At 36.9% G+C, this 12,314-nt stretch overlaps 1 protein-coding gene across 7 annotated transcripts in view; it reads left to right on the forward strand.

The window, feature by feature from the left end:
• The first annotated feature begins 474 nt into the window (after positions 1-474).
• The window catches only part of LOC106157948 (protein amalgam), a 44,176-nt gene continuing 32,336 nt past the window's right edge, over positions 475-12,314 (forward strand). Inside the window, exon 1 of one of the 7 annotated variants that reach the window (XM_087018702.1) lies at positions 475-797. In XM_087018702.1, the coding sequence (XP_086874828.1) occupies positions 722-797 (76 nt within the window). In that variant the 5' untranslated portion in view covers positions 475-721. The remainder of the gene's footprint in view (positions 798-12,314) is intronic. The other 6 variants (XM_087018703.1, XM_087018704.1, XM_087018705.1 and 3 more) reach the window with 6 other exon arrangements.

Raw genomic sequence — 12,314 nt, forward strand, 5'->3', positions numbered from 1 at the left:
ATACCCACTTTACACTGGACGGCGTCCTTTCTGCGACCTCTCTGCGACCATGAAATTTGGCATCGCTGTGGTCTTAATAAGGAGGCACGAGCATTGATTATGTATCAGAATGAATGCTCAATGATCGCCCAGTTGTCGGCACGTAAAGTATTATAATTTTTTAACTCTCAAATGGGGCCGTACTGCTGGACGCAGAAAGGACGCCATCCAGTGTAAAGGGGGCTTAAACAAACAATCCTCCATTCCCCCCCCCCCCCTCCTCTGGACGCCTTGAACTTTTCACCCCACTTTTGCAACATTGTCTAAACTTGTCGTCTGCACGAGCTACCTCGGGCAGGTCTAATGAACTACAAATGGTGAGCAGCTTTCAAGAAAGTTTTCTCAAAATGCTCTGAAACTTTCCACCTTTCATATAAGAGTTTTAATGCATTATGGTAGCCCAAGAAGTAATGAAATACATTTGACATTTTGAAGAACTGTATCTTAGTATCGGAAAGGGTTACAATCGAATCCATCCAATCACCCCTTTTGGAGAAGTCTCTTCGCCCAAGAAACCCACGTGATAGATCTGGAAGCCCAACATGGCCGAGTGATTTAGGGGTTGTATTTTGAGCAACTTTACCGCGAAGGTGTCTGTGTGATTTCTGAAACGACCGCTGTGACTTCGAACGCCCAGACGAAATCCAGTGTACTGTTGTTCGAGAGGATTTGTAGAAAGAGAATGGGGAAAGGACTTCTTTGGCGTTTTACAGTTGGAAGCATGGTGCTGCTGGGGAGCATTTTGTCGACTTTGGCAGGTAAGTCAGCGTGCACTGTGAGTGTTTCTTTGATTGTTTTGTGGCTTGACATTTGCTCCCGCTCCCAGTCACTTTTTAAATGAGGCGTGACGGTGTTGTTGCCTCATATTTCACTCAAGCCTTAAAAACGTTCTTTTTACTGAAACAGCCACAAATCTTTCGAGGTACTCGGATGTCAATCTCCCTGTTCTTCAAACACATGGTCAACGCATTTTAGACAGCAGCAAATTGGAAGTCAGTAGATTTAAATTAAGGAAAATTTGATGTCATTTAGATTGAAATTACACGCGTACATTTTGTCCTTATTTGGCTGCTTCAAGCAGTGCGTTATTTGTGAACATAAAACTGATTCTGATTTGGCTTTTAAAGAGAGGTTATTATCCTGAACAAAGTTCGATGGAGTAAATAAATTTTTAAAGACCTGGCAGTGTCATGCTGTTCATCTCAAGGATGTTACCTAGGCCTGAATGAAAGTTGAATGAAAGTTGGGTATCATTTTTACAATGGAATGCCCAATATGTCTGAAGTGTAATATTTGGGGGCGTCTCGATAGTCCGAAGAAGGTTCATTGGTCCGAAAAATGGTAACATTTTTATCAGTTTTTTAATCAAGGATTCATTGGTCCGAAGATTCTATAGTGAACTTTCGGACTATTGCTACACCCCTGAATATCCTGAATCTCTCGTCCATTCAGCACGTATTATATCAGCCTGGCTTTACTCACTGATTTATACAATTGTGGAGTATGCACTTGGTAATGATTACACTTTCAGTTATTTCAGCTGATGACCTTAAGTGTTGAAAACAGACATGTGGAGTCAGTTTTGATAATGATTGCCTTCTCATTGATCAAAATGAAATTGGCCCAGGAAGTCCTACATGTTTTAAGCGGGAGATGTAGGCTGATTGTCACTGATGGTGTCTTTGAAATATACTCATATATATATATTAAAAGAGTGGCGTTATGTCCCACACGGGACGAAGAGGAATGATGATGATGATGATATATTAAAAGAAAATAAAAACAAACCCATATTTTTTTCAATCGCTAACTATTCTAGTGGTTATTCCACACAATTTTCTCCCATTGCCCCTTTTATATTCAAACCAAGTTGAATTATATGGTAGTTAGGATGGGACTTTGTTGCGGCTCTTTTTTCCCCATATTTGTGGAATATGAAGAAGTGAAGAAAATTGCTTTGTAAATTGATTGTTAAAAAAACTGCAGACATGGCTGTACATTTAAGGAAACAAAAAGCAGAAAATTGAAACGTGATTCATCAAGTCAAGTTCACAGAATTAATATTTACATGCTTTCATTTTCAATAGAGCTAGATCTGAAAAGAATAAAGTGTTAGATAACCTTCATTTCATTGTGGGAGTTTGCTAGCAATAACTTTTGAAGGACAGGGGATGATTGAAAACACCTGTGCACATGCTTGCTACTGAAGAGGCTGCCTGAGGAATCAAGTGCCAGAACCTTTGTACTTTATTAGAAGGTACTTGTGAAAATATCACAAGAATAGAAGCTTCTTTAGGATGGTACATTCTTTCCTTTGATGCACCAATCTGTTTTTTTTTTTTTTTTTTTTTTTTTTTTTTACATTAAAAATGATCTTATGCTTTATATGATGATAAGTCTGCACATGTCTGTACATATTACCGTCCTGTGTCTGTTGTTGCTGTTGCCGAGCACTTTCAGTATTATATAAATTGTAAACCGTTCTAACTTCTACCATTTGTCTTCAAGCTTATAGAACTGATGAATGTTAATAAAATACAGGTCGAGTTTGAAAATCAGTCTGATTGGACCATTTTCGAAAGTTATGCTGTTTTTTTTTCTTTTTCAGCATATTATATCCACCATTATATAAATAAAGTGAAAACTGTTTTAACTTTTGACTTTTAACTTACAGCAACGATGAATATTCATAAAATGTAGGTCTTTAAAATTGGTTATTATGTAATAACTGTTGAAAATGAAAATAGCACATTTTAGTACTTTTGTTACTTATTATTTTGTAACTCACAAGAATGACTGACATACAGCTCAAATTGGCAAACTACTTGATTGGATTATTTTTCTCTCTTGTTCTCTGTACATTTGATTGCTTTGCTGCTTTATTTTTAAACCTTATGCTAAATGCTTCTCATTGAAAGGTCACCAAGACAAAGACATGTCTTAATTTCTGGAATTGAGTCTTAATCTTATGTATCTGAATTTGGGCTTGAGGTATTTTATAACTGAGGAAATCACATTATTGGAACTTGAAGGGTGTTTAAAAATGAACAGATATGCAACTCAGCTTTGATGACAGTAATAACTGGAAATATTTTGAGGTTGTCTGGGTGATAAAGTTAATGTTTTTAAACAATTGTAGCCAGTGTTTGTATACAGTATCATTCTTTGACTGAAAACATAACATCTGTGTAGTGTAAGTTTGTGGGGAAAGAGAACATGTTCAGAAGTGTTTCCTGAAGGTGTTGAGCAGTAAAAAGTTAATATAGGGAAAAGAAGAGAGAAAGGTGTTAATTATGAGATGTGTGGCAGGAATTGATATTTAGGTCTAACTCTTTGATAGAAATTGGTAACAGCTTAATCTGCACCCCTGGTCCACAGCATGTGATGAAGCAATCAACTTTTCAATTGTAGCCAGTTAAGGCTACCACAGTTACCAAGTATGATAGTACTGTACTCAAATAACAAACAACAGTAGTTTCAATTAGCAATGGGAGAGGAACTTTGTAATGGCAATATCCTTTGGCTACAAACATCACTTGCAGAACCAGAAATAACTGTTCTTTGAGGAATGAATATCTTGTGATGCTGTACTGTTTCTTGTTGACACAAAAAAAAATTTTGGGGATTTGAAAATTAAGAAGACCTTTTATCCCTTAAATGAGTCATTGTGAGGATGTTGTGAATAGCTAAGTCAAATCATAGAGCAGCCAACAAGATTTGCTAAGCAGACATAATCCACTTTTCCTGTGGCTAGACTATGGCCATGCTGAGGGATGTGTTTTTCTTTCTATTTTTGTTGTTTCAGTAGGAGACACATGATATGTCTGCTGACAGTTGGTGAGATGCAGCTTTGTACTTGATGTAAATGATAAACAAAACTTTTCAAAAGGGCAGTAGGGAAGATGCATGTTATTTTCTTTTGTCAAGTAGGTATGAAGCATAGTGACATGCAGAAACCTCTTCTTTGGTGAAAAAAGAATGTTTTGACTTGCTGAATTTACACAGATTATTATGGTGCACAGTAATAAATCATGTTATTTATGAATAAATCCTGATATTACCATACTGATTATCGTTCTGTGCCTCTGCAGAATTGGGGTAATAACTGGTGTTGAGAAAAAAATGCACTTACTTGATGATGTATAGCAGTGTACTGTCTGGCTAAGGATTGCTGCATCCTGAATATCAGTTGTTCATTATATAAGAATGTGCCTCATTCCCAATTATCCCCAGACTTAATTGCAGTTACACCTAAATCTGGATCCCCTCCCCCTCCTCATGGAGGCAGGTTCAATGCCAGGTGCTAAAAAAAATGCTTTCAACAGACCATGTAGAGGGAAAAACCCCTCTTAATCTAAGTACAGGGTAAAGAAACCAACCTTTTTCTTTATCTCAGTATTACAACTTTTGTAAACCTGATGCTGGCATAGACCAATGAAGTGTTATCATTGTTACAATGCAGAGGCTGAAGTTGAGCTTTGAAAGAGGAACATTCTTCAGCCAAGAAGAGATGAGGTCTCAGAAGTGATCATGTTGATTCATCCAATGGAAAATGCTCCCATTCTTGTTTCCTGATGAATGACTTTCATATTTTGAGGATATTTGTTATACAACAGATCGAATTAATCCATAGTAATTAGATAAGGTTTCTATTCTTGAGAAAGCTGCCCTGCTTTAGGCAAAGTGTATTGACCAAAAGTGGGTATAAAATTAAAGACCGAGTGCAGTTTGACAACTTGGATGTATTTTGTGGTAAAATCTGCTCAAGACAGCATGGAAACCTTAAACTGTGCAATCAATTCTTATCTTATTGTTATACTTTAAGTCAACAGAAACTGATGATCAATTTTGCTCAAGTCTCTTTACTACTAATTTTTGTTCAAGATCATTGTCTGAAATTAATTTTTTTATGAAAACAGTAATAAGGTGAAAAGTTTTGATTAAAAAAGAAGGGGAAAAAACTAATTTCTCTCTACCAAAAACTTAATCCCTAACTTTGATTTTGCAAAAACTTAGCTATTTTGCTGAGAGATCTGTTTTCTCGGTCCAGAGTCAGTGCATTCTGTACTCTCTCCAGGGAATGCATAGTCCCTTGGCTCCCTTGCCTGCTATCTGAATCTCTCGCTGTATGTTTTCCAGCCAGACAGGTGTAAGCAGATTTTAGATTTTAAGATATTTGTGATACATCTCTGCACATCTTGATTCCTGCTTAGTAATTGGCTTTGCACACTGGCTGTCTTTCTTACCTATGGGGTGTGTACTGTCATGGTTTGGGGGATCTTTTCTATTTAACGAAGAAAGTTTGGAAAGTTGCCTGATTTTTATCTGGGGAGTAGTTCTCTGGGTATTATTGGAAATCAGTTCTTAAGTATATATGTTGAACCAAAAGTGAGTAGTGTTTTTAGGATGAGTCTACTATTTGTAGTAACATTGGTATGGTGAGGACAGGAGGAGGGGGGGGGTCCACAATATATGTATGTATGTACATTATCATGTTTTTTACCTGGATGTTGCCCCTCACCCATTCTTTATTTCTCTGATCCGAAGTGGATGTTATGTGGGCTTCATTTCAGGGGAAAGGTGGGGAAAGTTTGCAGCAGACTGTTCTTCAAACCAATGTAAATGTTAGCCCACTATTTAGATGTGTGGCACTGTAGGAATGTTAGGTTATTTACTGCAGAATAAGTGAAGTGGAAATAATTTATAACGTTTATGCATCTTCCAAGAAAGACAAGTGAGGTAGTGAATTTGTATGTTTTGAAGCAAAAGTGCCTCCCTTGTGGCACATTGAAAGAAGTATTATAGGCAACTGTCATGGTCGACAGAGCTTTTTTCGACTAGTTCGGTAACAGTTTTGATTTAGCAAATTTTACTGGTACAGAGAATGTGAGTCATGACAGTGATAAGTCAACCAACTAATTTTCCAAATATATACACCGTGTGTGTGTATGTGAATATGTATATGTATTTTTTTTTTTTCATTTGGAAAATGTTTTAGTATGTAGAGATGTAAGGGGAACCTTGGGTTAAATACTGCTTCTTTCCATTCTTCTGGAAGATTGGTTTTTTAAGTGGTTTATGCTTGGGAGGTTTGTGCTGACGCATTTTGCCTTGAGAATCATATGGGTTGTTTAAGTTAGTTGATTTGACTAACTGAAGTTGGCTGTACAGATTTCCTCGTCATTAACTCCAAATTAGACAGGGGTTGGGTCGCTCCCATACCTTTACCCTAGCTTTCCATTGCTAGAAAAATGAGTTCAGATTCATTTCAGAGTATGTGGGAGGGGGGGGGGGGGGGCGTGAAACATACTTCGGGTTGAATTTTCTTTCCCCTCTTAGAAAAAAGTAAGACAACAGAGGGATCACATTGGCTGCACTGTTCAATAATAATTGTCATGTAGAATGTTATCTCTGTTTTTCCCTGTTTTACAACTAATTTCAGTGTGCCTTGTTTCTTATGTAACCTTTTCCTTTGTGCTCAAAATATTTTTAATTGCTTACCAACATCAGTTCACCATCTTGATAGCAGAACCAGCTGTTGAAAAGCTTATAATCTCTCTCTAAATTAGAAAAAAAAAAAATGAACAGTTAAAAAAAAATTATGAAGGTGAGTCAGATATTTAAAAGATGTGACATATGGGCCCCGACAAGATATAATTGTAATCGTGAAAAAAACGGCAAAAAACCTGCTTATGTTGTGGGTAATTACCCTAGATGTGGAAGTGACACCCAAAGGCAATGTGTAAGTGGGGCAGGTGTAGAACCCCTTTACTGCTTAAACACTACTAGATTCTTTTTAACAAACATTAAGGGGAATTACTTTGATCTCCGGGTTATTGGGGATGTTAAAAAGATTATGAGGTAATAAATCACATTTTAAAAAGTGAAGTTGGATGGATTTGACTTCAGTTTGGGTAGATTTCGAATTGTAGTTTGATTCAACTACTTCAGAAAAGAAGTAGCAGAATGAGTGTGCACCTCGTAGAGACACTTGTCTATGAATGGGTGTTTGATATGATTTTATGGTGAACCACAACTTTCTCATGACTTATGCACAACAAAAAAACTTGCCGTTAGCCTCTGAAAATAATTCATGGTAAGGTTTTTGTAGATGGATATTAGGGCACGCACAGTTGAAAAACAAATGTGCCCAAGAAAGGGATTGATGTTATCTCATAATTCTTTTGAGATGTGATTTATTTGTAGTTGGTTGATGTCCCAGTTTTAGGAGTTTCTCATGAGGGAGATGCCAGATAGAAAGAAGGTGAAAATTTTTAACAATAAAAAAAGGAAGTCCATATTAACTCACATCATTGGGCCTTTAAAAAAAAGATACTATTTTCTATTGATAATTTAGGCTGACTGTTAACTGCGTTTACTCCTTTGAACTTCACGGAACGTCAGCTGAAGGAAGAAAGGGTTAAGGAAATGGCAGTTTTATCTTGCAAACATCTCTGCATCTCAGGACTAGAATCCTCCCGATAAAGCTTCTCTCGGGTCCAGAAACTTTGGCCAAAAATTCTGCTTATTTGCTGTGGAATATTTGCCTTGACTGCCTGGTGTTGCCTCCACCTGCTTGGCTCTGTTATGATATTTATAGGCTGTTCTAGTCTCAGTGTGTGCTACAGTGTATGTGTATTTTTGGGAAGCAAAAAGGAAAAAAAAAGAAGCTGACTGTTTGTGAAACAAGATAAAATCTTGATTTATAAATGTACTTGGTTGTGAATCTTGGGAGATATTGATGTTGTCTAGATTATTCTTGTCTGGTATGTTTGATCTTGGTATGCCAACTTATTAGTGAGTGTGCTGGGGGGGGGGGGGGGCAGAAAATTTCAAGACTTGAAACATTAACAATTACCTTACATAGTTTTTAATCTGAATCCTTGGATATATTCTGAAAATTTCTTAACTTTTTTTTTATAAAAACAGGAAAAATAGCAAAGGGAAGGAACCACATCTACTTAATTGAATATTTGGAAATCCGCAATGGCACAGTCAGGATGCAAAACTGTCCATCATCTAAACGAACTAGCTTAGATATTGAAAAAAAAAAAGTACTATTTTTTTTTTTGGGGGGGGGGGGGACTGTGCAAATGTGGTTCGATGGCAAACACTGATTTCAGAATAATTGCTGTTTTGGTAGTAAACGTAGAATTAATTACATTTCTTTCTATTGTTAACAGTGTATTTATTTATTATGTGTATATATTTATTATGAAACGTTGAAACTTTAACATGCTAAAAAACTCCAGAGGTTCGGTTGAATGCCTTCACCTCCTCCCTGTGCCCCCCCCCCCCCCCGGTTAATAAGGTCACATTGCACAATGCCCAAACCCAAGTGTAATGGTGAAAAACTGTCAGTAAATCAATAGAGGAAAAAGGAGGGAAAACTCTTGGCTTAAAGTCCATTTTTATGAGTCATGCTAGTACATCATGTGTATTATTGTGTTGGATATGGCCAAAAGTGAAAGTTCAGATAAATTTATTATGATAAATCCTTGGAGGTCTGTCTGAAATATGCTGTCAGGTCATATTAGAAAGGTTGCTGATTTATAAGGTACTCCTAGGGGAAGTAGAGTTGGCCACTACTTTATCTGTAAAGCCATTTTTAAACCAGATGCAGACTTCCTTCAGGTTGAAGTTAGTTTCATCTGAAAGAGAGGAAGGGGAGACTTGCTACTTATCTTATGTTTCATATAATAGCTTTTGATTGAGGTTTTACTCATCTCTATAATTTGTCAATCATTAGCTTCGCTGTGTTCGTGATAAAAGCAGTGTCTGTTCTTTTATTCAAAACAATATGATATCTTGAAAATTTGTTGCAATAATCACCAATTTGTGAGTGATATTGAATTTACTGCTTCAATTGTACAAATTGCTATCATATTCATAAAAGAAATTTCAGAATTAAAGAAGAAATGATTAAGTAAAAAGTTTGAACGAAATGCTTTTAGCAAGGGTTTCTAGGTGAAAGTTGATACTGAGCTTAGGAGGGAGAAGAAATTTAAATGCATATACAGTGATATGATTTGCCTTAGTAGGGGATAAAAATTCACAGAAGTCTTCCACAGCAGTGTGTTTTAAAGCCAAACTCTGTATGTGGTTGGTTCTAAATCAAACTTTCCCTCACCTCCACCAGCCATAAAACTATCAGCATAGGATCTGATCTACTGTGATTTGGCCACTCTGTGTGTGAGGAGGTTAAAGGGGGAGTGCACTGCATGGGCAGCTTTTATTATTACTGTCTTATACTGGTTTGGAAGGCTCTGAGTCTATGGGTGCTTTCCCAGAGATTTAGATCGATCTAAAGATTAAGTTTTAGATTCGACCTAACTCCCTGGGGGTTCAGGCTAAATTGCAGTCAGCCGAGCAGACACCATAGTTAATTACCCCCTTACAGCTTTTAGTAGGCGAGACAGACGCTTAAGCCGGCCAAGCTGACAGTAATCTAGTGAGACTCCCCACAGGGATAGATAGATCTAAAAATCTATGGAAATGGGGTGTATGAAGCTTTATTACAGTGGAGAAATTTGGGATCATAATTTGTTGTTCATTTGTATTTCTATGAGAAATATTTGAGGACTGATTATGCCCGTGGGATAAAGTAATGTGTATAGGGATTGGAGCTAGAGAGCATTTAGATAAACCCACCATACCAGCTGGATCAGTCCAACTCTGTGGGGATTCTCATTTAAGTGTAGTCAGACACGCCTCCTCTATCAGCAAGGGGGTAATTAACTACCGTGAGCACTTGGCTCTCAGAAGCTCTTTCACTTGAGTTAAGCCCGCCGCACACGGAACATTTTTTCGCGGGCTGAAAAAAGTCGGCCGATCGGTCGTCCTGGATGAGATCAGTGCACACACATGACAAGCTGTCGCAACAAAGCACCGACTGGTGTGATGAAAGTGACGTAGCTATTATCTCGTCCGCAAGGTGGGGCGTTGTTTCAAAATGGCTGCAATTTGTAATGATAAGAGTTAAAATTAAATGTAAGAGTATAACAAGATTACTTTAATTAATTTAATTGAAAAATGAGCAAATTGAAATGCCCAAATTTTCTCAATCAACTCAATACTCATAGACCATAAAAATACAGCCTATAGGATGACAACAGTTTGTCAGTTTAGACAGATTTAGTCGCCTTGATGCAGTGTTACGTTGTTAAATGGTTTATGAGGCTGAAAATTAAAAAAAAAAAAAAAACTAATACTAATAGAAAATTACTGGAGGCATCCATATTGAATTCTGACGTGGGCATGTGATATCAGATGGCGCAACCATTGGCTGAAGATAATGATCAGCGTGACAAATTGTCGTAGGAAAGCGCACACACTACGGTGCGACGTTTAAAAATCAAACATGTTTGATTCTCTCCCGACTAGTTGAAAAGTTTTTGTGGAGCAGTGCAGACAGGCCGATATTTTGTCGTAAGTGTGTTGGCTGACGAAAAATGGTTGTGTGCGGCGGGCTGTGTGTCGGACAATTAAGGTGATTCCTCTGCACTTTGGTGAGAATCATTTTTAGAATTCCATACAGAATTTTTATTATGATAACTGTCTTAATTTTTTGAAGAATGGAAGTTGCAAAAAACATGATAAAGCTAAGAGAAACTGTTTTTCTCCCCAAAAAACTCTAAAGTCTGTGTGTGATAAGTAATATTAGTCAGACTGAAGGAATGCTGTCTCCTATCTTTGAGGAACTGACTCAATAACTTAATGGTAAGGCCAGTTGATTAAATCTTGATGTCGTCTTCCCTACAGTATTTAGGAGAGACCTTAATGAGTCATAAGCTTATGTTTAATCGAAACTTTTGGAAAGATTTTGTTTTTCTCTCTACCAGATGGAATTTATAGTCAAACATAAAGTGAAAAAGGAGGGGGGGGGGGGGCATAAATTTGAAATATGGTTACATTACAGTCTGTCACGAACACTTCTGGGAATTTCAGATGTGATTCAGTTGTATATCTGGCTTTTGCAAACCCCTAAGCTAACACTGTTACAGTAAAGGTGTTTTAGAAATATGACCTTGAACTTTTACATGCAGTTCCAGACGTACCTGTGTTACACCTGCTGTGATGTAATGATAGGCTAACGTGCAGTCATGACTATAAAAGATTATGAACATCTTACTTATATATAATTTATGAAAATTTTCTTATCCAAATTTTCTCCTTATGCTTCTGCATTATTAGTCTTTGATGTCAACGTAAAATAATGAGATTGCCAATAGATGACTATAAGCTAGCTACAGGTTATTGTATGTGTAAATTTGTTGGTATTTTCTCATCGTACAACTAAAGTATTGGTCTGAGGAATATAACCATGAAGTACATGCTTTTCGAGATATGCCTCACCTATACACCTGAATAGATTGTAACTTGCTATGAATTTTTTACTAAGTGCAAAAATGATTCACAAAGATTAAAAAAAAAATCAAGTTTATTTTTCTTTCAAGATGCATACAAAGTCAATTTTTTGCCACAAAAACCGACCAAATGCCAGCATGTAGTTTCAAGTAGTATACCTAAGAAAATTACCAAAAGGCATTGTTTAATTTTATCCAAAGTGATGTTTGAACGGATTTTTCTGCTAGCATTCTATGCTGTATGTCAATGGGGCAGAAAAGTAGGTCACAAAAGTAGGTTAAATTTCCGACCAAAAATTTAAAGAAAGCTGCAGTCTAAAGCTCTTTTATGGCTGATTGAGTGATCTATGCAGTTTATCCCTTGGCATGTCGAATTTATTTGAGTCATATAAGAAACTAGTAGAAGTGGTTTACATGTGTTACTGGGAATCCACGCTCCATCGATGCTCGGTTCGTATGTACCTTTAAACTCCAGTTTTAACTCGATTTCGGAGCCAAAATTATGCATGTTCAAGCGAGCTAGACTGTTAAGGTATTCTGGGGATTTCTCCAGAGTGATATCATTTCCAACTTGTCTAATTGTACTTGAGGCGTTTTCTTTTGATGTTAAGTGGTGATATTAATAATTATCAGTGGATGCCTCGTGTAACCAGTTGGTGGAATCTGAACTCTGGAAGTGTTGATAAGAATCTTCAAGTACACCATGTGGAGCTTCTCATCCAACATGCTTGGATACAACCAGGAGCCGGTCCCACTGAATAACTCAGTCATGAGTTAGATTAAACTTGAAAACCAAATATTATATTATTTTGTGTTTTTTTTTCCCCAATTGGGAATTTTTTTGAGTTAATCCAGTAAGATGAAATATATAATAAGAATAATCATTACATAATAACAAGTTACTCATAC

The sequence above is a fragment of the Lingula anatina genome, chromosome 7 (assembly GCF_051362555.1).
Source record: "Lingula anatina isolate TDL-2025a chromosome 7, LinAna3.0, whole genome shotgun sequence".
NCBI classification, from domain to species: Eukaryota; Metazoa; Brachiopoda; class Lingulata; order Lingulida; family Lingulidae; genus Lingula; species Lingula anatina.